The 26,601-nt window shown below is 42.3% G+C and overlaps 1 protein-coding gene across 1 annotated transcript; it reads left to right on the top strand.

Annotated features, from left to right (window-relative positions):
* The first annotated feature begins 438 nt into the window (after positions 1–438).
* Positions 439–26,601, top strand: LOC115083360 (zinc finger BED domain-containing protein 5-like). The gene is made up of 3 exons (XM_029587160.1): positions 439–620; positions 10,258–11,957; positions 26,504–26,601. Exons 1-3 carry the CDS (start codon positions 439–441, stop codon positions 26,599–26,601), a joined length of 1,980 nt encoding a protein of 659 aa, XP_029443020.1.

Below are 26,601 nucleotides of genomic sequence, written 5' to 3'. Positions count from 1 at the left end.
ATCCCCCCAGCCCCCCTTCTCTTACCTCCCATGCTCTCTCACCCCTCCCCTCATATAGGCTCCCTCTCTGAAACCCACAAGCATCTCCCCCATGCCCCCTCTTACCAAGCTGTCTCTCACCCTCCCCCACACCCCCTTCTCCTCTCACACACACACACACACACTCTCTCTCACCGGCATCCCCTTCCCCCATATAGGCTCCCTCTCTCTGAAACCCACACTCAAGTATCCCCCCACCCACCCGCTCTTACCTCCCATGCTCTCTCTCACACCCTCCCCACCTCCCCCTACCAACCATGCTCTCTATCACCCTCCCTTCTCTCACACACACATTCTCTCTCACCAGCATGCTGCTGGACTTGCTCCATTCGCGGCAAAGATGAAGGCCCGGGCGTGCCGTTTGCAGCACACAGGAGCCTTCCATTTTCGCCAAGAACGATGCACCGGGCCTTCATCTTCGCCGTGAACGTTCGTGGCATGTCAGAGTCTCCTCTGCAATTTTCTGCCTGTCCTGCGATGGCTGCTGTCCTTCCGATTTTGAATCCTCTTCCGGCGAGGGAGGACATCGTCGAGGCAAAGGTAGAAATCTGCGGGAAGGGCGACGAGGGAGGAAATCTGAGGTGAGGGGGGAAATCTGCGGGAAGGGGGAATTCTGCGCAAATTCTGCATTCCGCAGTTGTGCAGAATTCCCCCAGGAGTAAGGCTGCAGCTCATGTGATGTCCAGATGCTCAGCCATGCCCTTGAAAACATCAGATCCCAGCCTGCCGATGAGTCGCTCCTCCTCCAGTTTGGCTCGAGCTACCACCTTGCCTTTGAGATGGCCCTTAACATCATGGTATCTGTGAGCAACCTGCTCTCCACTTCATGCCACTCCGCTGCACCTGGTGATGGACTGTGCAATGTCTCCTGCATGCTAAACCTTATGGCCCTGAGACGAAGGTATGGTGGTGCCTGCCTGCCTCTTCCTCTTCTAGAGAGGTGTTCTCCCTTTCCTCACTCTCCATCTCGCTCACCTCTCCCCTGCTGCCCTTGCCCTACAGACTCCTTCCCCACTGCCCTCATCTATCCCTAGCCTGCCCTACTCCTCTCTCCGAACTCACCTGCCTAGCCCCTTCCCCACTATCCTATCCTTTCCCTCGTGCCTCGCTCTACTCCTGGCCCTGTCCCTATGCCTTCTTCCCCTGCCACTCCTGCCCTCATTCTCCCACTCTCTCTTCTGCCTCCTCCCCCCTCCTAACCTGCCACCTCTTCTCTCCTCAAGCCTGTCATGCTCCACCCTCTCCACAACCTCCACACACCACATCTCCTCACCACCACTCCTCCTCACAAAAAGACTGACAGACAAACTGGACTAACAAACAAACACTTTCACTTCAACAAAGACGACAAAAGACAAAGGTTAAGGTAAACAGAGGACAACAGAGAACAAAACAATTCACTCAGTAATCAAACTCCTGTAAACAACTCCATAAACCCCCTTTCCTCTCTCAAGAGTATGTTGGGGAGATACCCATTCTGGAGAAGGTTTTCATGGGTAATGATTCAGATGGACTGAACCAAATCACGGTGAACCTAGAAGAGGTGGTAGGCCTGATTGATAAACTGAAGAGTAGTAAATCACCTGGACCAGATGGTATACACCCCAGGGTTCTGAAGGAACTAAAAAATGAAATTTCACACCTATTAGTAAAAATGTTTAACCTAACATTAAAATCATCCATTTTACCTGAAGACTGGAGGATAACTAATGTAACCCCAATATTTAAAAAGGGCTCCAGGGGTGATCCGGGAAACTACAGACTGATTAGCCTGACTTCAATGCCAGGAAAAATAGTGGAAAATGTTCTAAGATCAAAAATCACAGAAGACATAGAAAGACATGGTTTAATAGAAAAAAGTCAGCATGGCTTTACCCAAGGTAAGTCTTGCCTCACAAATCTGCTTCACTTTTTTGAAGGCATTAATAAACATGTGGATAAAGGTGAACCGGTAGATGTAGTGTACTTGGATTTTCAGAAGAAGTCACGAGAGGCTTCTAGGAAAAGTAAAAAGTCATGGGATAGGTGGCGATGTCCTTTCATGGATTACAAACTGGCTAAAAGACAGGAAACAGAGAGTAGGATTAAATGGACAATTTTCTCAGTGGAAGGGAGTGGGCAGTGGAGTGCCTCAGGGATCTGTACTGGGACCCTTACTTTTCAATATATTTATAAATATACCCTGCCTGTTGACCTTTAGGAAAAATATAAATATAAATGTTTAGCTAATTTTAGGAAAAATATAAATATACCCTGCCTGTTGACCTTTAGGAAAAAACTCAAGACCTGGCTGTTCCAAGAAGCCTTCCCATATCCTGATCCTAATTCTCTTAATCCCTCTCTTAACCCCCCCCCCCCCCCTCCTAATTCCCTGAACCTGGAAAGACACAACCTTTACCCACCTGTTAACCCTCACTTCCAGTATGGTCACTGCATTGCATGGTAGCCACACATTCTTTTGTATATAAGTTCCATATTTATAGTGTGTTCTATATGTGATCCACGGCACAACCAGCATTTATTTTGTTAAGATTATATTGTTAAACTGTAATCTGCTCTCTTATCTAAGTTCCCATAACCCCCTGTTCATTGTAACTTATCTTCTTCTTTAATGTTAATGTTATAATACCCCTGTTCCATGTGAACCGATATGATATGTTTCATGAATGTTGGTATACGGTATAGAAAAGAGTTAAACAAATAATCAAATAAATGATCTAGAAAGAAATACGAGTGAGGTAATCAAATTTGCAGATGATACAAAATTGTTCAGAGTAGTTAAATCACAAGCAGATTGTGATAAATTGCAGGAAGACCTTGTAAGACTGGAAAATTGGGCATTGAAATGGCAGATGAAATTTAATGTGGATAAGTGCAAGGTGACGCATATAGGGAAAAATAACCCATGCTACAGTTACACAATGTTAGGTTCCATATTAGGTGCTACCACCCAAGAAAGAGATCTAGGCGTCATAGTGGATAACACATTGAAATCGTCGGTTCAGTGTGCTGCAGCAGTCAAAAAAGCAAACAGAATGTTGGGAATTATTAGAAAGGGAATGGTGAATAAAACGGAAAATGCCTCTGTATCGCTCCATGGTGAGACCCCACCTTGAATACTGTGTACAATTCTGGTCGCCGTATCTCAAAAAAGATATAATTGCGATGGAGAAGGTACAGAGAAGGGCGACCAAAAGGATAAGGGGAATGGAACAGCTCCCCTATGAGGAAAGACTAAAGAGGTTAGGACTTTTCAGCTTGGAGAAGAGACAGTTGAGGGGGGATCTGATAGAGGTGTTTAAAATCATGAGATGTCTAGAACAGGTAGACGTGAATTGGTTATTTAGTCTTTCAGATAATAGAAAGACTAGGGGGCACTCCATGAAGTTAGCATATGGCACATTTAAAACTAATCAGAGAAAGTTCTTCTTCACTCAACGCACAATTAAACTCTGGAATTTGTTGCCAGAGGACGTGGTTAGTCCAGTTAGTATAGCTGTGTTTAAAAAAGGATTGGATAAGTTCTTGGAGAAGTCCATTACCTGATATTAAGTTGACTTAGAAAATAGCCACTGCTATTACTAACAACGGTAACATGAAATAGACCTAGTTTTTGGGTACTTGCCAAGTTTCTTATGGCCTGGATTGGCCACTGTTGGAAACAGGATGCTGGGCTTGATAGATCCTTGGTCTGACCCAATATGGCATGTTCTTGTGTTCTTAACCAATGCCAGACACACCCTCAAAGAAACATGTGCAGGAAGCCAGTATATATACAGGGGAAAAAATAACGCAGCAGGCACTAATTAATGCTAGCTGCGAGGACGCATTGAGGCATGCGATATTTAACTATGCAATCGGCTGGCCACTCATTATACTAAACACGCTCCTTTTTATTTTTTATCGCACGTGTTATTCGTGTGATAATTATAGCAAAATGATGAATCTAGGCCTTAGTTTCCTAAACAGAAGTATATAATTTTAATACAAGAAACATCTCTTGGGCATTTATTACAGAGAAAGGGGTCAATGCTTAAAAATGCCCTATTGTGCATACCCACCAGATGAACTTCCTTAACTCAGGGTTTTTCAACCCTCTCCTAGAGGCACACCTAGCCAGTCGGGTTCTCAAGATTGCTACAATGAATATGCATGAGATAGATTTGCATATTTTGGAAGCCCAGTGCATGCAAATCTCTATTTTGCATTTTTGTTGTGGATATCCTGAAAACCATACTAGTAAGATATGCCCCCAGAAAAGGGTTGAGAAACATTGCCTTAACTAATGGGACAGTTAAACCTGCCTTCTCTGAGCAAACTACATTTCTTGTTACATAAGGTATCACTCTGTCTCTAAGATAAGATGGTCCCAGCCTCTTCAAACTCTGAAATACTAAACATAAAAGTTTAAATTTTACCCTTCACATCGCAGGAAGTTAATGCAGTTTTTCCAGTACTGGAGTTATGTGATCTCTAAGCTTGCTTCCAGTGAGAAGGTGGGCTATTGTATTTAGAACCATTTGTAAATGCTGCAATGCCCTTCTAGGCAAATCTATGCATAGGGCATTTCCACAGTCCAGATGTCAAATCACTAATGCACAGATGGAAGAGGTTAATGCTGGAGTATCAGACCAGTCCTTGATCTTTTCAATATTCTTATCTGAAAAAACACATTTCTTGATGTTTTAACTAAAATTAAATCTTTGCTCAAGAAAACCCTCAGATTTCTAGTTTCCTGCCATAGTGGGAGAATACCACCCAGGAAAGAGATCTAGGCATCATAGTGGATAATACATTGAAATAGTCGGCTCAGTGTGCTGTGGCAATCATAAAAGCAAACAGAATGTTAGAAATTAGGAAGGGAATGGCAAATAAAATGGAGGATGATATAATGCCTTTGTATCGCTCCATGGTGAGACCGCACCTTGAATACTGTGTGCAATTCTGGTCATCGCATATCAAAAAGGATTTAGCTGCACTGGAGAAAGTGCAGAGAAGAGTGACCAAAATAAGGGGCATGGAACAACTACACTATGAGGAAAAGCTAAAGAAGTTAGGGCTGTTCAGTTTGGAGAAAAGACAACTGAAGGGGGATATGAGAGATGAAAGGACTTGAACAAGTTAATGTAAATCGGTTATTTACTCTCTCAGATAATAGAAGGACCAGGGGGCACTCCATTAAGTTAGCAAGTAGCTCATTTAAAACAAATCAAAATTCTTTTTCACAGCACATAGTTAAGCTCTTGAATTCATTGCCAGAGGATGTGGTTTCAGAAGTTAGTGTAACTGGGTTTAAAAAAAGGTTTGGATAAGTTCCTTGAGGAAAAAATCCATAAACTGCTATTACGGTAATTAATAAACAATAGTAGCTTGTGATTTATGTAATGTTTGGGTACTTGCCAGGTACCTGTGGCTTGGATTGGCCACTGTTGGAAACAGGATACTGGGCTTGAGGGACCCTTGGTCTGTCCCAGTATGGCATATTGTATGTTCTTATATTAGCACTCACCAGTGATCTCCCCCATATTTGATAGGGCAGATGATGCATTATTAAGAAAGGACTCTAATTTCATTGGATTCAGCCAAAGTTTATTTTTCACTGATCAATTCCAAATTTCAGTAAGACAAGCATTAATATAAACAATAAGACATACATCAATGCCCAGAGGTGCATATAACTGCACATTATTGGCACAAATGTGAAACCTGATGTCATACTCCTGATGAAACACTCCTCAAGAAAATGAAACCCTCATCACACCCATCTGATACAATTCCCACTAAATATCTACTGACCATCCCTAACATATCACAACCCCTAGCTAACATCATCAACTGCTCAATCACACTTGGAGATGTCCCAAATTCTCTAAAGCAAGCTGTAGTCAAACCTATTCTTAAGAAACCTAAACTTGACCCCACTGAACTAGCCAACTATCGCCCAATCTCTAACCTACCCTTTCTAGCTAAAATTCTGAAAAAAGTAGTAAACAACCAACTAACTGACTTTCTAGAAAAACACAAAATTCTTCTCCCATCACAATTCGGCTTCCGTAAGTACTTCAGTATGGAAACCCTCCTGATCTCGCTCACAGATACCCTCCTCAAAGGATTGGACAAAGGCCACTCTTACTCTTACATCCTTGCTTTGCTGGTCATATCCACCGCATTTGACACCACAAGCCACAACATTCTATCTCGACCGGCTCAAGGAAATTGGCATCTCGGGAATCCCACTATGCTGGTTCGAATCCTACCTAAACAACAAAGTCAGTATAGGCAACAGTGAATCCCAAGCAATCGACCTATCACAAGGCGTTCCCCAAGGCTCTTCCTTATCCTCTACACCAGAGCTTTCCAAAGTGTGTGTCGCGACACTTTGGTGTGTCGCCTGCAGTGTGCCGCTCAAGCCCGGTGCACGTGACGGGGCGGAGTAAGTGATGTCACCTACTTCACTTCCTCGCAGCGAAAGCATGCTTAAAGATTTTCCGCGACGGAGCAAATTTGTTGAAGGTTCGTCTGGCCTGTTCTTGAGGGAAAAACGTACTTCACTGCAGACCCTGTGGTGGCGCGGCTCTGGCGCAGGACCTGCCCTTCTCCTTTGTTGATGAATGAATGTTATGGGCTGGTCCTGCGCCAGAGCAGCAGCTCGGCGAGGTCTGCGCAGTTTCGGGGGGCCACAGAAGCGGTCATGGTGTCTACTTTCCAGTTTTGCACCACGCTCGCCCCTGCCTAATTGTAGAATTGCGGCGGTTTTATAATTAGGCAGGGGCCAAACGTGGTGCAAAACTAGAAGATGATGCAGAAAGTGTATCCCAGCTTCCGCCACCCACAAACTCCCCCGCGGACATGGCCCTTCCCAGCGAGCAGTAGAGGAATCCGCGGCCGCGGGGCAGGTTCTGGTTCCTTACTTAAGTGTTGTGCTGTTAATGGTCTCTTGCAGCCGGCGGGGGCCGAACAAATGAAGGAGGCCGGCGGGAGCCGAACAAATGAAGAAGGAGGCCGGCGGGGGCCGAACAAATGAAGAAGGAGGCCGGCAGGAGCCGAAGAATTAAGATGGGCACCGCGCAGCCAGCCACAGCCGGAGACCAAGCCGGCAGTGGCCGAAGAAATGAAGGAGGAGGCCGGCGAGAGCCGAAGAATTAAGATGGGCACCACGCAGCCAGCCACAGCCGGAGACCAAGCCGGCAGTGGCCGAAGAAATGAAGGAGGAGGCCGGCGGGAGCCGAAGAATTAAGATGGGCACCGCGCAGCCAGCCACAGCCGGAGACCAAGCCGGCAGTGGCCGAAGAAATGAAGGAGGAGGCCGGCGGGAGCCGAAGAATTAAGATGGGCACCGCGCAGCCAGCCACAGCCGGAGAAATGAAGGAGGAGGCCGGCGGTGCTGGAGAAATGAAGATGGAGACCGGCGCTGCTAACTGCCGCAGGAGATGAGCTATTCAGCTGGGGGCCTGTGTGTGTGTATGTGAGAAAGGAAGGGTGCTCCTGTGTGTGTGTGTGTGTGTGTGTATGTGAGAAAGGAAGGGTGCTCCTGTGTGTGTGTGTGTGTGTGTATGTGAGAAAGGAAGGGTGCTCCTGTGTGTGTGTGTGTGTGAGAAAGGAAGGGTGCTCCTGTGTGTGTGTGTGTGTGTGTGTGTGTGAGAAAGGAAGGGTGCTCCTGTGTGTGTGTGTGTGTGTGTGTGTGTGAGAAAGGAAGGGTGCTCCTGTGTGTGTGTGTGTGTGTGTGTGTGAGAAGGAAGGGTGCTCCTGTGTGTGTGTGTGTATGTATGTGAGAAAGGAAGGGTGTGTGTATGTGAGAAAGGAAGGGTGCTTCTGTGTGTGTGTGTGTGTGTGAGAAAGGAAGGGTGCTTCTCTGTGTGTGTGTGTGTGTGTGTGTGTGAGAAAGGAAGGGTGCTTCTCTGTGTGTGTGTGTGTGTGTGTGTGTGTGTGAGAAAGGAAGGGTGCTTCTGTGTGTGTGTGTGTGTATGTGAGAAAGGAAGGGTGCTCCTGTGTGTGTGTATGTGAGAAAGGAAGGGTGCTCCTGTGTGTGTGTATGTGTATGTGAGAAAGGAAGGGTGCTCCTGTGTGTGTGTGTGTGTATGTGAGAAAGGAAGGGTGCTCCTGTGTGTGTGTGTGTGTATGTGAGAAAGGAAGGGTGTGTGTGTGTGTGTATGTGAGAAAGGAAGGGTGTGTGTGTGTGTGTGTATGTGAGAAAGGAAGGGTGTGTGTGTGTGTATGTGAGAAGGAAGGGTGCTTGTGTGTGTGTATGTGGGAAAGGAAGGGTGCTTCTGTGTGTGTCAATGTGTGTGTGCGAGAGAGAGAGATGGAGCATGTTTTTGGCTGGCTTGTGGCTGTGAGAGAGAGGGCATGTGTGTGATTGAGCCTGTTTGTAAGTGAGTTGAACATGTGTGTGATTGAGAACTTGTGTGTAAGTGAAATATAGCTTGTGTGTAAGTGAAATAGAGAGAGAGCGAGAGCATTGTGTGATTGAGAGAGACTGGCCAGAGAGGTGACAGATACCTGTCATCTCCCTGATGAGGGAGATGACAGGTATCTGTGTGCTTGTGTGTGTGAGAGAGAGAGAGAGACTGGTTGGGGAGATGATTGGTGTGTGCGAGACAGAAACTGGTCCTGAGGGTGTGACTGTTGTGTGTGTGTGTGTGTGTGTGTGTGTGTGTGTGTGTGTGTGTGTGTGAGAGAGAGAGAGAGAGAAGAGACTGGTTGTAGTCCGTAAGGAAGAGGATCGTGAGGACAGCTTCAGCAGCTACTGCTGCTTCTGGTGTGGCCTGCAAGGGAAAGGAGTAGGAGAACTGCTGGAGAGGGTAAGTAAAGGTGGCTTTTTAAGTTTATTTTTCTTGATTGACTACCATTTTAATTATTGGGTAATATGTGATGTGTGTGCTGTTTGAAATATGTTATTGGTGTTTGGTAAAGCTTTCAAAATGTGCATGAGTCTTTAATTATTGTTGGTTCTATTCATCAGCTGTTTTGAAATTTTTGTATGATTTTATAATTATGATTAATGATTTATATATCTTGATTTTATTGATTTGTTTCACGAGGGATGGTGAAATTTATGTTTTCCATTGTTGCGCTGTATAGATACAGTCTGGTGTGATACGTTTTACAGTTTAGTTTTTGTCTGCACAATTGTATTTATACTTTATGTGGCTTTATTCTGTATTTGGTGAGAGTTTGTGTTCTGCATGCAAAGACTGAGATGAAGCATTCTTTTAACATGTGGTTTCTCTGTAGGGATCTGTAGTAGCTTGGCCTGTTTTCCTGATAGGAGGTGCATTGATATTTTAAATTCTGGTGTAATATTTGTGGTATTCTTTTTCATAGGTAGGGTTGTTATTTGTTGAGTATTGGCAGATAGTACTGTGTTGATATGGGAGGACCATGCTGAAATATATCACAATAGGTATGATGCCATACGAATTCCAAGATGCAAAGTTTTCTTGTTGGCATCACAATAATGAATGAAATTATCACAACAATGTGTATATTAATTTTACCTCCGAATGTCACTTGTTCTGACTCTGGGATTAAGCCTGTCAGTTCAAGCTGTTGGTGACTGTGGAACAGTGTATTGTACTGCCACCTGCTCTTCTACTGAAAATAGTAAATGTTCTCAAACTAATAGGTTTCTTGTTGAATGAAAGTGCTTACTGAAATATTTTATAAATGATATATGTGAGAGCGGCCCATAGATTTTATAACATGTGCGTTTATGTTTTAAGCCGGGATGTGTGCATATATATGTAAATTATATTGTATGTGTAATTGGGTACCCATGGGCCAGTAAGGAGAAAAATCCCCCGGGCCACTATTTTCCCACAATCCATCCCTGGATAGGCCCCCTGCCTAATTGTAGAATCTCGGCGGTTTTATAATGAGGCAGGGGGCCAAGCGTGGTGCAAAACTAGATGACGCAGAAAATGTCTCCTGGCTGCCGCCACCCACAAACTCCCCCGCAGACATGGACCTTCCCAGCGAGCGAGCAGTAGAGGAATCCGAGGCCATGGGGCAGGTTCCTTTCTCAAGTGATGTGCTGGGGGGGGGGGGGGGGGGGGAGGGGGAGAGAATGGTCTTCCCACATCCTGCCTCTGATATGGAAAGTGGAAAGAATTTGATTTTCTTTATCATTTTTGGGAAATGTGCATCTGAATGTTTTTCTTTTTTTTACAGTACAGGAAAAACGCTATTTTTATGTATTTCTCTGGTGTTATACTGTAGGCAGGAATTTCCAGTTCAGCTTTTGCATACTACGCAGTTTCATCAGGGTAAAATGGATAAGTTTCTAATTAAGAAAAGGCAATATGAAGAAGACGTTTGTGATGAACAAAATGTATCGACTATAGAGAAAACAACACAAGAATCAACTGTTGAACAGTCTGTATTAACAAGCAAGAAGTGTAAAGGAAAAGTTTCCACTCCTCGTTTATACAATGCAGATTATATAAAACTGGGATTCACATTTTCTGGTAATGAAAACAATCCTTGTCCCCAGTGTTTAGTTTGTGGGATGATACTTGCAAATGAAAGTATGGTACCAAACAAATTAAAGCGCCATTTTACCTCAAGACACAGTCATTTGTCAGAAAAGCCAGTAGAATACTTTATTGAACTTTCAAAATCTATAAAGAAGCAGTCTGCATCGTTCACCAAGAGAATGAAGACATCAGAGAAAGCTCAAAAGGCAAGTTACTTGGTTGCGCAAATAATAGCCAAAAATAAGGAGCCACACACTATTGCGGAAACTACTATAAAGGAATCTTGCTGTGCTATTGTTCGAACAATGTTTGGACCCGAATTTGAGATAGAAGTTAATAAAATCCCTTTGGCAGATAACACAATTGGAAGATGTATTCAAGACATGTCTGCTGACATAAAGCTTCAAATGAAGGATATTTTTCAAGAAGATAATATGCTTTTTACATTGCAGTTAGATGAATCAACAGATGTCAGTGGGTTAGCACAATTATTGGTTTTTATACGTTTCATTCATGCTGACAGAATTATTGAGCAATTCTTGTGTTGTCTAGAACTTCCAATGAGAACTAGAGGCGAAGATATATTTAAAACATTAGATTGTTTCATGAAGGAAAATAATTTGCAATGGTTAAATTGTATAGGAATATGCACAGATGGCGCTCCTTCAATGGTTGGTTCAAACAAAGGTTTTACAGCTTTAACAAAGAAAGAGAATGAAAATATTATAATCACTCATTGCTTTTTACATCGCGAAGCACTAGTCGCGCAAAGCATTGGTAAAGAATTAAGAGAGGTTATGGATCAAGTGGTTCAAATGGTCAATTACATTAAAAGTAGACCTCTTCAATCAAGATTATTTGCTCATATTTGGAAAGAAATGGGAGCAAAATTTAAAAACCTTATATTACACACAGAAGTTCGGTGGCTCTCAAGAGGTCGAGTGCTTTGTCGTATATACGAATTGAAGGAAATGATGCTTAAACTTTTTGAGGAAAATCAACAACATAAATTCTGTGATCTAATTCAAAACAAACTCTGGTGCAGAAAACTAGCATATCTTGCCGACATATTTGAACACTTGAATAAAGTAAACAGCAGTATGCAAGGAAAAGGAGAAAATATTTTAACAGCGGTAGATAAAATTTGTGCTATGAGAGACAAGATAGCAATTTGGAAAAGGAAAGTGACAGAAGGAAATTTTGAAATGTTTTCCAAAACTGCTGACTGTGAGCTAAAATGTGAGATCAGTTTGCTAATTGTTGACCATTTAGCATTGCTCGGAGAGAAAGTTCGTCACTACTTCCCAAATATTGAAATCCAAGATTATGATTGGATCAGAAATCCATTTCTTTCAACTGCAATGACTGACTTTTCACTTATTGAAGAAGAAGAATTTGCTGAAATCAAAAATAATCGAAGTCTATTAATGATGCACGAAGAGGGTGACTTAGACAACTTTTGGATTCATGTTTCAAAAATGCATCCAAACATAAGTAAAAAAGCGTTAAAAATTCTTCTGCAGTTTTCCACTACATACACTTATGAAGTATCCTTTTCAACGATGACAAATTTGAAGACATTGAAATGTGGAAGCTTAAAAATGCTTGATGACGAAATGCGAGTGTCTTTATCTAATATTCCACCAAATATTCAAAAGCTGTGTTCATCCCATCAAGCTCATACATCTCATTAAAGAGGTAAATTGAATAACACTGACTTTGTTTTATTATTGTTACTCAAATTATAATAATAACATGAATCTTGGAATATTATATATTTTTAATATAAATGAAAGGTTTTCATAAGATAGGTTGTGTCATGAAACATTTTATTATTTATTTTATTTATTTATTTAAGAACTTTTGAGATACCGACATTCATAGGACATTTCATGCCTTACAATCAACACTTGTAGCGAGGAAAGAGAAATTACAAAATGACAGGGGAAGGGGAGCAGGAATAGAAAAAAGGAGAGATGAGGGGTGGGTGATTATATTATGTATATATTTAAGGAAACATACATAAATTGTCGAAATACATTTCGTTCGTTTAACCTTTAACCTCTGGTTTGCTAGTAGACTGAATTACCGTGTCACGAAATTATGTTTTTCTAAAAGGTATGTCACCAACATGAAAAGTTTGGAAAGCTCTGCTCTACACTTTTCAACATCTACCTACTGCCACATCCTCTCTGACCTTGGTCTTACACATTTCATATATGCGGATGACGTACAAATCATCATCCCTATTACTGATTCCCTACCCAATTCCCTCAAAACATGAGAAACTGCTCTCTCTGCAATCAACTCCCTCCTCACTAACCTCAACCTCGCTCTCAACACTTCCAAAACAGAAATCATGATCATTTCACTGCAACACAATAACCCACACCCGCTCCCAATCCAACACCCTCCCATCCACAATCTCCACATCACAACATGTATGAGAGCTAGGAGTTATAATTGACTATCAGCTAAACCTAAAAAAATATATCAATGCCACAATGAAGGACTGCTATTTCAAACTTCACACCCTAAAAAAACTAAGACCCCTCCTACACTTCAACGACTTCCACACAGTTCTCCAATCCATGATCTTCTCGAAAATTGACTACTGCAACGCCCTCCTTCTGGGCCTTCCCAAAAACGCCATCTCCCCTCTCCAAATGCTGCAAAATGCCACCGCCCATACCTCACTAACACTTGCAAAACTGAACATATCACCCCCATCCTCAAAGAATTACACTGGCTCCCTATTGCATCTCAAATCCACTACAAGACCCTATCATACACAACACTACACACCCATAACATGCATTGGCTCAATGACTCCCTACTTTTCCACACCTCCAATAGACCCACTAGATCACATTACTTGGCAACCTTATACACCCCCCCCCCCCCACTAAGCCTACACATTATGCCACCACAAAAGAGCATGCCCTATCCATTGCAGGGCCTGCAATCTGGAACTCTATGTCCACTGACCTACGCCAAGAGCCCTGTTCAAACAAATTCAAACAAAAACTGAAAACCTGGCTATACAAACAAGCCTATACCTGATCTCTCACTCACACATCCTCCCTGTAACCTCACCTCTTCCCCCCTATCCTGCCACCCCCTCCCCCTCTTTACCACTCTCCACCTTCACCCTGTCCCCTCCCTCGCCCCCCACATGTTGCACAACCTATTACAAATGCTCTGAAATCTCCCATTAGTTAGCTCTTCTGTCTCCCATGTAAATACTCGATTAGTAATTTTTATCTATACTCACTTAAATTTTGTTTGTTACCTTGTACTTATTGTATATTCTTTACTTTCATAGTTCAACTACCGTTAAACAACCTGCCCCCATTATTTTTAGATGTTAACTGTTACTTGTAAAGCATATATGCTGCATTCATGTTCTGTGTGTACGAAGTTTGGGGGAAACAATGTCCGACGTTCAGGGGAAACAATGTGATGTTTCCCTTGACGTCGGTCTATAAAAATCTTTAAATAAATAAATAAAATAAATAATAAATACTGTTTAATCACATTAGTAAGAGGTATAGGAAAGATATTAAAGAGGAGTAGGAAAGAGGGACAATAGAAAATGGGACTGTACACTTGATTTTAGTCTAAACTAGGGGTAGAGAACCTCTGGTCCTAGAGGACCACAAACCAGTTGGGTTTTCAGAACATCCCTAATGACCTTGCATGAGATAAATAAGCATAGAATTGAGGCAGAATGTATGCAAATCTCTCATACATATTCATTAGTAATATCTTGAAAACCAACTGGCTTGTGGACCTCGAAGACCAGAGATTTCCCACCCTGGTCTAAGCCTTGTAACTTTATATTAAAATAACATCTTAAAATCTATCTTGCCTGTGTTCCTTCTAAGATATCACTCTAAAATGTTTTCACTGAACAGGAAAAGAGCTGGGATCTTCATGAACCAGAGCCTTTTCTGCTTAAGTTAAGTACAATTTTGTTTGGTTATTATCTGTGCTTAGAACTAGGGCATTATATTTGCCAAAACTAGTGCACTGTCTGTTAAAAAGAAGCACAACTGAAATTGAAATTTGTGAGTGCTGTTAGTCTGCTTTCAAGGGCCAGCCATTAGTTCAGAGCCTTTGCTGCTAAAGTTAAGTACAAATTGGTTTGGTTATTATCTGTGCTTAGAACTAGGGCATTATATTTGCCAAAACTAGTGCACTGTCTGTTAAAAAGAAGCACAACTGAAATAGAAACTTGTGAGTGCTTCTAGTCTGCTTCCAGGGCCAGCCATTAGTTCAGAGCAGACCCTTCCTCCTCAGCCAGTGTTTGTGGGGGTGGGACTGCTTTCTAGCTAAACTGCTTTTTGGCAGCAGACTCAGGGGGTATTCAAGTCCCCAGTCTGATTTTTACTTGAAAGACAGATAGAAGCACAAACTCTTGAGGAGAGATAAGGAGAAAGCTTAAATTAGTTAGCCAAACCTGCCGGAGTGTCTGTTCAAAATCAATAGCAGATAGTGTCCAGTTAACAACTTTGACCAATGTTTAACTGTTTGACACCCTCCCACCCTACCCCTCTAACCACCCACCCCTAGGTTTGTGTTTCTAATATAACCTGCCTAACTTCATAAATGGCAACAAGGTAAATTAGTATTTCCCTAATTGCTATCCATCAGACAAATTACCAAAATGAGGTCTATCCAATGCAACTGTTGTGGAGCCTTTATATTGAGGGTAATCATATGGAAACTTAAGGCTTGCCCCATTTGTTCACAACTCTTTACATTGGAAAAGGAGCTGGCTGAAGTTAAAGCTGAATTAGTTTCAATAAAGAAAGTCTCAGCCACTGTACATTATTCAGGAATTAATTTGCCATTACCACTGAATAACCAAAAGTCAAGGAAAAAGAGATTTACTGTGGGCTCAGGTAGGATAAGACCGGTGACCCACAGATACCAGTTATTGACAGCTGTGTAGCCCACAACTCTACTCCCCCACTCACACAGGGCATTGAGGAACTTAAAAAACAGTATTACAGTGGGCTCTGGTAGAATTAGACCTGTGATCCGAAGACACACACTGTATCAAGTGCAACAAGTACAAACTGCCTTCTCTGTATTAAAAACTGAAGAAGTTCTTGAGAAAAAGATTGAAATGTTATCTGAAAAGAGAGAAGAAACCCAATGCATACAGAAATTCCAGATCAGAAACCAAAGAAAAAAGCTCACTGTGATGGATGACACTGCCAGAGGCACTAACCCTTTCCCTTGCACAAATGCAAAGGGAAAAGTGGATAACAAAACTCAACTAAAGAGGTCACAAAAGGAGTCTAGGAACAGCAGTAACCTGTACGAAGAAAGCTGGAAAGCTATGAGCACAAATGCTCGTAGTTTGGGCAATAAAATCCCAGAATTCCGGAAACGTGGTTTACGGAATCTCATGACTGGGATACGGCAATACCAAGCTATAACTTGTTAAAGAAAGACAGAGAGGATAGGAAAGGGGGAGGAGTGGCTCTTTATGTCAGAAACAATATCCAAGCATCGGAGCTGCAAGGAAGATGGGGCAATGAAGAAGCATTATGGGCCAACCTAAAAAAAGATGGGACATCCATTTTTATTGGAGTGGTTTACAGGCCTCCAAACAAAAAAGATGGGAAAGAAGGGAGAAGTGGTGATTGTTGGAGACTTTAATATGCCAGATGTAGACTGGAGAATCCCATCTGCAGAATCTAATAATAGTAGAGAAATAGTGAATGCCCTGCAAGAAGCTTTGTTCAAACAAATGGTTATGGAACCTACGAGAGAAGGAGCTATACTTGACTTAGTGCTCACTAATGGAGATAATGTCTCTGATGTCCAGGTGGGCGCCCACCTCAGCACCAGTGATCATCAAACGGTATGGTTTAATATCACAAAAAAGATACGGAAAAGAAGCACAAAAACCCGAGTTTTGCAGTTAAAAAACACAGACTTTGATGAAACGGGGAAGTACCTGGAGGAAGAACTAAAAGGCTGGGAGAATGAGAGAGATGTGGATCAGCAGTGGACCAATCTAAAAGGAGCAAATGCCAAGGCAACTAATCTATATGTTAGAAAAGTAAAGAAAAGAAAAAGAAAAGTGAAACCTATCTGGTTCTCAAAGGAGGTGGCTGATAAAATAAAGGCTAAAAGAACAGCGTTCAAGAAATATAAAAGATCCCAAAGGGAGGAGCACAAAGAAGAATATCTGGTAGAACTGAGGGAGACGAAGAAATTAATCAAGAGAGCAAAAAGTCAAGCAGAAGAGAGGATTGCCAAGGAGGTAAAGAGAGGTGACAAAACATTTTTCAGATACATCAGTGAAAAGAGAAAAGTTCAAAGTAGTATAGTGAAATTGAAAGGTGGAAAGGATCAATGTGTGGAGAGAGACGAAGAAATGGCAGAAATATTAAACGAATACTTCTGTTCTGTGTTCACTAAGGAGGACCCTGGAGAAGGACAGTCCCTAGTTAACAAGAAACTGGAGGGGAGTGGAGTAGATGTAACTCCATTTACAGTAGAAAATGTATGGGAAGAGCTGGAGAAACTGAAAGTGGACAAAGCCATGGGGCCTGATGAGGTTCATCCCAGGATACTGAGGGAGCTCAGAGATGTGCTGGCGGGTCCGCTGTGTGACCTGTTCAATAGATCCCTAGAAACAGGAGTGGTGCCGAGTGATTGGAGAAGAGCGGTGGTGGTCCCGCTTCACAAGAGTGGGAACAGAGAAGAGGCTGGCAACTACAGACCGGTTAGCCACACTTCGGTGGTAGGAAAAGTAATGGAGTCACTGTTGAAAGAGAGAATAGTGAACTATCTACAGTCGGGAGAATTGATGGACCAGAGGCAGCATGGATTCACCAGGGGAAGATCCTGTCAGACAAATCTGATTGACTTTTTTGACTGGGTAACCAAGGAATTGGATCAAGGAAGAGCACTTGATGTCATCTACTTGGATTTCAGCAAAGCTTTTGATACGGTCCCGCACAGGAGACTGGTGAATAAAATGAGAAGCTTAGGAGTGAGTGCTGAGGTGGTGGCCTGGATTGCAAACTGGTTGACTGACAGAAGACAATGTGTGATGGTAAATGGAACTCTCTCTGAAGAGAGAGCGGTTTTAAGCGGTGTACCGCAAGGATCGGTGTTGGGACCGGTCCTGTTCAATATCTTTGTGAGCGATATTGCGGAAGGGATAGAAGGTAAGGTTTGTCTTTTTGTGGATGACATTAAGATCTGCAACAGAGTGGACACACCGGAAGGAGTGGAAAGAATGAGACGGGATTTAAGGAAGTTGGAAGAGTGGTCGAAGATATGGCAGCTGAGATTCAATGCCAAGAAGTGCAAAGTCATGCATATGGGGAGTGGAAATCCGAATGAACTGTATTCGATGGGGGGAGAAGGGCTGAGGTGCACGGAGCAGGAGAGAGACCTTGGGGTGATAGTGTCTAATGATCTGAAGTCGGCGAAACAATGTGACAAGGCGATAGCTAAAGCCAGAAGAATGCTGGGCTGCATAGAGAGAGGAATATCGAGTAAAAAAAAGGGAAGTGATTATCCCCTTGTACAGGTCCTTGGTGAGGCCTCACCTGGAATACTGTGTTCAATTCTGGAGACCGTATCTCCGAAGAGACAGAGACAAGATGGAGGCGGTCCAGAGAAGGGCGACCAAAAAGGTGGAAGGTCTTCATCGAATGACTTATGAGGAGAGATTGAAGAATCTAAATATGTATACCCTGGAGGAAAGGAGGAGTAGAGGTGATATGATACAGACTTTCAGATACTTGAAAGGTTTTAATGATCCAAAGACAACGACAAACCTTTTCCGTTGCAAAAATATCAGCAGAACCAGGGGTCACGATTTGAAGCTCCAGGGAGGAAGACTCAGAACCAATGTCAGGAAGTATTTCTTCACGGAGAGGGTGGTGGATGCCTGGAATGCCCTTCCGGAGGAAGTGGTGAAGACCAGAAGTGTGAAAGACTTCAAAGGGGCGTGGGATAAACACTGTGGATCCATAAAGTCTACATGACGTAAATGAATGTGGGAAAAAAAAAGATTTGCATTCACAAAAAAAGCAGGGAGTAGCTTGCTTTTTATGGCAGTTACTACCCCAAACCAAATAAGCCTGATACTTCACTTTCAATGCATATCCAGCATAGCTCTCTGCTTCAACGGCAGGGGTGATAGTCTGACACTTCAAGCATATCTAGCATAGCTCTCTGCTTCAACAGCAGGGGAGAAAGTCTGACACTTCAACCATATCCAGCATAGCTCTCTGCTTCAACGGCAGGGGAGAAAGTGACACTTCAACCATATCCAGCATAGCTCTCTGCTTCAACGGAGGGGAGAAAGTCTGATACTTCATGCATATCCAGCATAACTCTCTGCTTCAACAGCAGGGGGAATGAAGAAAAGTGGATCTATATACAGACAACCAACAAGGATTGAATTACATAGTCTGGGTAAACAAATAAGCATGGGTGTAGCTTGCTTATTGCGGCAGTTACTCCCCCTAACTAATTAAGCTAGATATTTCACTTAGATGCAGCTCCAACACTGCTCTCTACGTTAATGGTGGGGGTGGAAGGGAAATAGAACCAAAAGGTTACTAAGAGCCAAGAGAAACAGATAAGTATGAAAAAAAAAAGTGCAAAACTTGCTGGGCAGACTGGATGGGCCGTTTGATCTTCTTCTGCCGTCATTTCTATGTTTCTATACTTACATAATCTTAGGACTGCCTCTTTTACTAACTTATTTATTCAATGTTAAATCACCGGCAATTGATCCACAATCTTTTATTAACCTCAGTTTGCAGAATTGTTTTTAATGATGACAAAGCAGTTGAAAGGAAACATTTAAGTTTTTGCAGACAACAATATGATCTACAACAGAGTGAATATTCCATGTGGAACAGACAAAATGAAGAGTAATCTAAGAAAGCATGAAACTTGGTCAAGTACTTGACAGCTATAATTCAATGCAAAAAAAGTGTAATCATGTATTTGAGGTTCAGAAATCCAAGGAAACTCTCAGTACATGAAGGGGGATGAGATACTAATATGCACACACACAAAAAAAAAAGCCAGCAAGGTTGTGGGGACAGCAGGAACTGAAGTTTTTTGGGGTTTTTTTTTAATTTAATCATTTTCATTAAGGTAACAGGTTATACATAGTCAACAACAGTAACAATAGTAGTCCATAATGAATGATAGAATCATAACAGAAGCAATATGACACCTGTGTCACTGAGGTATAAATGCCAAGAAAAGTTACCTGTGTTTTTCCCCTACAACCACCCCACCCATCCCAACACCAATGTCCATGCGGTTAAAAAGGAAGGAGAGAGAGAGAAGACAAGCCAAGGAGAAAAAATGCATTTGAATAACAAATTATTATGCTATAATGGAAGATATTCTAATACAATGATTGATATACTTAGTTATATATAGGTTTATATAGCTGTAGGAAGGAATATTGCATGCATAACAAGAAACCATTGATAGGAAAATCAACCATTTGAAAGGGCTGTATATGGCTGCGATGCTCCCCCACCTTGCTTACCAGGGTAGTCATTCACCCAGGAAAATATTATTATGGTGGAGAGCCATAAGTGTAATCTTACAGTTGTTTCTTTAACCACTGAATATATGGGCCACATACCTTTTGAAAAGGTCCCAAACAATCTTGATGTGTGGCCGTAAGGCGCCCCAGTTAGTAATAATTATAGAGTCTATGTTGAATTTGGTGGATGTATTTGAGTCCAATGTGCTGCTATTTCTGTACGAGCCACAATAAAGACTTGTATGGCAAAACGTTGTGCCTCCTTATTCAACCCAGCAATTGGTAAACTCAGTAGAATGTTCCATGGCTTAGCATCTATAACAATCTGAAGTACAAGAGAAACCCAAGCACAAATCAGACGCCAGAAATGGGATAATTTCGGGCATTGCCACCATACATGATAATACGTGCCAATACCACCATAACCTCTCCAACAATGCTCCGAGACTGTATAATTAAATTTATGGAGATTTAGCGGGATATAATGCCATCTGTACAATGGTTTGTAACAATTTTCCTGTAAACCAGCAGAAATAGAGCATTTGTGGGCTTTAAAAAGATTAAGTCTCATTCCTTATCCTCCAGGTTATGATTAAAGTCAATTGCCCATGCTTGCTGCTGTCAAATTGGGCCAGCAAACTTCCCATTTAATAGTGCATAGATTTTCAAGATCACCCCTCGAATAGTCTGTGCATTCTTACAATAGGTTTCAAATAAAGTGCCAGTCAATTGTAGTGTTACGGCCCTGGTAGCCTTTTTAACAAAATGATAAACCTTGGCATATAGTAAGAATTCTAAGTCATCCAAGGAATAATGAGCATAAATCTGATCACGGGTCATGACTGATCCCTGAATTTGTATGTGAGCCATTCTAGTGATCCCAGCTGCGATCCACAATGAGGAGGCCCTCAGTTGGGAAGTATGCAGAAATACCGAGTCAGTGAATACATGGGTTAGTAATGAATATGGTTCCTTCCCCACTAATATGCTTTTCCATTGTAGCCACACCCTAAAGGTGGTTTGCAGGGCATAAGGGAATTGCGAGATGGAGCCCCAAGTCGTCTTAGGCTGCCATGGTAAAGCGGATAACAGCATGTCTCCCAACATCGCTTGCTCCAATAAAACCCATTGGGGAACATCTAACATACGATATAGGACTACTAATGCGCGCAATTGAGCGGCACAAAAATACCACGCCAGATTAGGCAAGTTTAGGCCTCCCCTATTCTTTTTTTTTTAAATTTATATTTTAATGAAATTTTAAACATTACAATCAAGAGAACACTTCTTGTTAGAAAACATGTACAATTCAAATCGTATAAGAAATATTTCAATACATAAAATATATCTTTTGTAACATTAATCAAAGTCCACAATCCGAGATCTAAGATACTGCCTCAGGAATTGTGTTAAATTATTAAACTTTTAAAGAAATAATGAAACTAAAGCACAGTGAACTATGTCATTAATGAGCGTTTTTATCTTAGACAGTTTCCCCTAATCTTTGGGGGAAGAACTTTCAGGCATTACCCTCTTACCCACAAGAAAAGTTGTAAGCTGGTTCGGATGAAAGAAAATATAGGATAAACTTTGATATTTAACTAGGCATTTACAGGGATATTTCAAAAGGAACATTGCACCAATCTCTAACACTCTAGGTCTTAAAATGAGGAATTGCTTCCTCCTTTTTTGAGTGCTCTTGGCCAAATCTGGAAATATATTAACCTTATATCCCATAAACAATTCCATTCTATGTCTAAAAAACATTCTCAAAGTCAATTCCTTATCCGCTTCCATTAGGTAAGAAACCACCATAGTAGCAGGTAAAGTTTGATCATTTTGAGAAGTTTCTAAGAATTGAGTTAAATTAAGTTGTTCAGGGACATCATTTACCATTCTGTTTTCTCCTTCCTTACTAATACTACTACTTGGGATATAATATATCCTAGTAGTTATTGGTAAAGCTTGTTCTGGCAATTTCAAAACTTCTAGCATGTATTTTTTCCACATTTCTTTTGATGAGATTAATTGACTCTTTGGGAAGTTGATGAAACGCAAATTTTTTCCCCTCAGGGTATTTTCAATATTTTCCAATTTATTTGTCAGGATAATATTATCTTTAATCAATGCACTCTGTTGTGCTTTACTACTATCTATTTCGATCTTTAATTTAGCGGTATTTATTTTTCCAATTTGTGTTTCTTTTTCAACTTCTAAAAGTCACGTATCTATTTTCTCCATGTTACTATATACTGGGGACATCTGAATGTAAATATTTTCATTTAGAGACTGAATAGCCTCCCATATTGATTCAAGAGATATGGATACAGGCTTTTTTAGTTCGATCCTCTTTATTTGTGGAATGATAATCTTTGCCTCCATGTTCTCCCTTTCATTAGGCTTGCTGACATAAACCTCAGGTTCCGATGGCATTTTAGAGGGGCTGTTCAAATCCAAGGATGAAACGGAACCTTGTTCCGGTATTTCCAGGCCTTCAATGGCCTTTCCCGGTTCAGGTACTTGAATTTGAAGCCTCAGCTCTGCTGGATTGCCTGGGGGACTACGCTCTATCGGGGATAGAGTGGTACAAAGTTCAGGAGAGAGGAAAGGTACAACTTCCTCCTTACCTTCTCTCAGCGAACATTCACCCGATAGCGGTGCTCCCCGGTATACATGTGCATCCATTGGACCCAGCTTAGTGGAAACACAGACTGCAGAGGCCTCTTTTTCTTTAGCCCTCCGCTTTCTAGCTGAATGCGGCATTTATATGCTGGGTTCACGGTACTCACGTTTACCGACGTTCCAAAATTAACTCTCAGATCTCTCGGTTTGTTTTTGGGCTGAAGAAGTCTTTCAATCCTTCCCAAATCCTTCCCAAAGCCGCACTAAGCCGCGCTCCCCTTGGGACAGCACTGCTTAGGACCAGCGCCGACGTCGACAAGCGCCGTACACAGCCGGTTTTATGGGCTGCGGGTCCCACCCCGATGACGTCACTTAGTGGGCTGGGTTTCCGACGGCGTCCAGGGGGCCAGGTTACCTCACCCAAATGTTCCAGGCCAGGCTCCCTTCACCCCAGCAAGTAAGTCGAAGGAAATTCAAAGTTTGTAAGGCTTCTGCAATGCCAGGAACCTCTCCTGCACAGCCGGTTTTATGGGCTGCGGGTCCCACCCCGATGACGTCACTTAGTGGGCTGGGTTTCCGACGGCGTCCAGGGGGCCAGGTTACCTCACCCAAATGTTCCAGGCCAGGCTCCCTTCACCCCAGCAAGTAAGTCGAAGGAAATTCAAAGTTTGTAAGGCTTCTGCAACGCCAGGCCTCCCCTATTCTTTGGAAGATATAAAGTTGATCTAGCCACCCGGGATGGCCTCTTGCACCAAATGAAACCGCAAAGCAATTGCTGCCAATTCTTGAGAATAAATGAGGGAATGAATATGGGAATAATGGTGAAAAAGTATAATAATCTAGGTAACACATTCATTTTAATGATGGCCAATCTCCCCAGCCATGAGTGGGTATGCTGTAACCACCGCTCAGGATTCCCCTAAATTGAATGCAGAAGTGGAGTATAATTCAAAGCAAACAGCTGATTCGTATGGGTGCCTATATGTATTCCTAAGGATTTTAGAGACGAGGATGCCCATGTAAAGGGGTACTTGTGTTTCAAGAGTGTTACCTCAGTCTGTGAAAGTGTGAGATTAAGTATTTCAGATTTGTCGTAATTGACCTTGAGGCCTGAAACTGAGGTAAACTTTGCTAATTCGCACATCACCCCTTGGAGCGAAAAACATGGGTCTGTGATGGTAAACATGATATCATTGGCGAATAGCGATATCTTAAAATGGTTCAGACCCTGCTGCATGCCTTTATGGTGGCAGTCCTCCTGACCCATGTTGTAAAGGGTTCTAAAAACAATGCAAAACAAAGTGGTGACAGTGGACATCCCTGTCTAGTACCACGCTTAATTGGAAAGGGGTTGCCATAACTACCATTAGCCTTTATTCTTGCACAAGGCTGGTCAAATAGCTTTTTAATCCAATTGATGAAATGTGAACCAAAGGCCATGTGCCTTAGTGTCTGAAAAAGGAAAGACCAATGTACTAGGTCGATCACTTTTTCAGCATCCAATGAGAGAACGGCAGGTGTATTAGTTCGATGAACCATATCTATTATAATCGACTATTCTGCGAATGTTGTCAGCCGCTAATCACCCTGGAACAAAACCCACCTGGATCTGTGTGTACCAGACCAAGTAGGACCCCATTTAACCTAGCAGCTAGAATTCTAGCCAAAATCTTCAGATCTAAATTGATCAATGATATTGGCCTATAGGAGCCACAATGTATTGGCTAGGACAGTGGTGCCTGCTGTGTTGGCATCTTTGGCTATCACAGCTGTGCCACAGAGGGAGTTGAACATTTCTGTTAGGGGACCAACAAGAGTGCACACAAAACTGTGGTAATACTTGCCAGTGTAACCGTCCAATCCAGGTACTTTTCCAACTCTTAAATTTTTTATCACCTCCAGAACCTCTGAGGTTTCTATTGGTTTGTCTAAATATTCCTGTTGATCGGCAGTTAGTACTGGCAGGGTCACCGAGTCCAGATATGCGCTAAGGGGTGGATTTTAAAAGGGTTACGCGTGTCGGCCGGCGCACGTAACCTACACCTGCCTGGAGGCAGGCGCAACTTAGCAGATAACGGTAAGGGAGGAGATTTAGGTAGGGCTGGGGGAGGGTTAGGTAGGGGAAGGTGAGGGGGGTGGAAGGAAAGGTGAGGGAATGGAGGAAGGCTGCGCGGCTTGGCGCGCGCAAGGTGCACAAATGTGCACCTCCTTGCCCGACCCTGGATTTTATAATATGCGCGCCACTGCGCGCGCATGTTATAAAATCGGGCGTAGATTTCTGTGCGCCAGGTTGCACGCACAAACCTATGCCCTCGCGTAGGTTTAAAAATCTAGCCCTAACTGCGGAGTCAGTGATAGAGTCATCTTGGGAGTATAACTGCATATACAATTCAGTAAAATATTGGCGAATCTACCAATTGCAAAAAAAAAAAAAAAATAAATTATTGGCGAATCTGCTCCAATGTAGTTTCTAATATGCCCTGTATGTTTTTAACTTTGGCCACCACAGTCTGTGCTCTTACTGCTCTCAATGTTTGAGCTAAGTAACTCCCAGCCTTGTTTCCTCCCTCAAAGAATTGTTTGAGCATCATCAAGGGATCACAGCTTATCTTTTAACTTCAATAAGTGTTGATAGATAATAACTGAATTAGTGGAAATATGCTTAGTTAGGATTTCCAACTCTTCTAACAGTAACAAACACGGTTTCTCCCTTTCTTCTTTATTACAATAAGCTGCCCTTGCAATAAAGAAAACTCTCGCTACTGCTTTGGAACAATCCCAAATTGTTGTGGGGGACATACCCTCAGTTTGGTTGACTGAAATATTCCGATAATTGGTCCTCAATCCCTTGTACAAAGGCTTTATCCTTCAGCAGGTTATCATTAAGCCTCCACGCTCGATACCCCTGATCAGCATCTCTTAAGTTTACTTCCGCCCAAATTGGTGCATGATACGACCAAGTTATATTATTTATGCCTACTTTGCCAACTGTATTCTGTAAATGTGTGGATACAAAAATATAATCAGTTCTAGAATAGGTACTGTGAGGTGCAGAAAAAAAGGTATAAGAGTGCGAATGGGGATAGCTTTGCCTCCAGCTATCCAAACACCATTTATTCAAGAAGATTAGCCAAGCAGACCGAAGGCTTGAGGTCATGCTTGTATTAGATGAATTACCCTTTCGAGGATCTATAGTGGCATTAAAATCACCCCCTATGAGCAATTCCCCTTCATGGTGAAGAAGTAATAATTTATCAATAGTTTTCAAAAAGGGGACTTGTTTCGTATTGGGAAAGTATACATTGAGGTTTGTGAGTACCCGGGTGCCTACCTTAATTTTTAGGAGGACATATCTGCCTTGCGGATCCAGCAATTGAAACAATACCTCATGGACAAATGAATCAGAAAACAGTATACCCACCCCCGAGTATCGAGATATTTTTGTGCTGGCAGCCCAGTATGCACTAGAGTAGGATGGGAAGGTCAAAAGGCACTCGTACCACTTTCGGACATGCATTTCTTGTACTAAAGCTATGGCAGCTTTTTGACTCTGTAACTCCCTTTTTAGGAGTAAGCGTTTTCACGGGGTATTCAACCCCTTCACATTAAGTGAAAAAATACGAGTCACCACTAATCAGATAGCATAAATGTAATATCTTGCAAAAATAGCACTTGGCTCCTCCTCCCATATTGTGGCACCCCTTCTTACCCCTGCTTTCCATATACTCAAAATGTCTCCCAGTTATTTGACATCAACTTTTCCCTTCCAAACTTAAATAAAGGTAACATAGCCTGGTGTCTTTCCCATTAGTCCCAGAATATCCCAACTTCCTGCGAGATAACGTACTCCTGAAGGTCATGGACATTCGAAGTAAAGCGGTCGCCCTCCTTTGCAATTTCCCACCATAA

This window comes from Rhinatrema bivittatum, chromosome 2 (assembly GCF_901001135.1).
Source record: "Rhinatrema bivittatum chromosome 2, aRhiBiv1.1, whole genome shotgun sequence".
Lineage (NCBI taxonomy): Eukaryota > Metazoa > Chordata > Amphibia > Gymnophiona > Rhinatrematidae > Rhinatrema > Rhinatrema bivittatum.
This window is presented reverse-complemented; position numbering and strand designations above follow the sequence as displayed.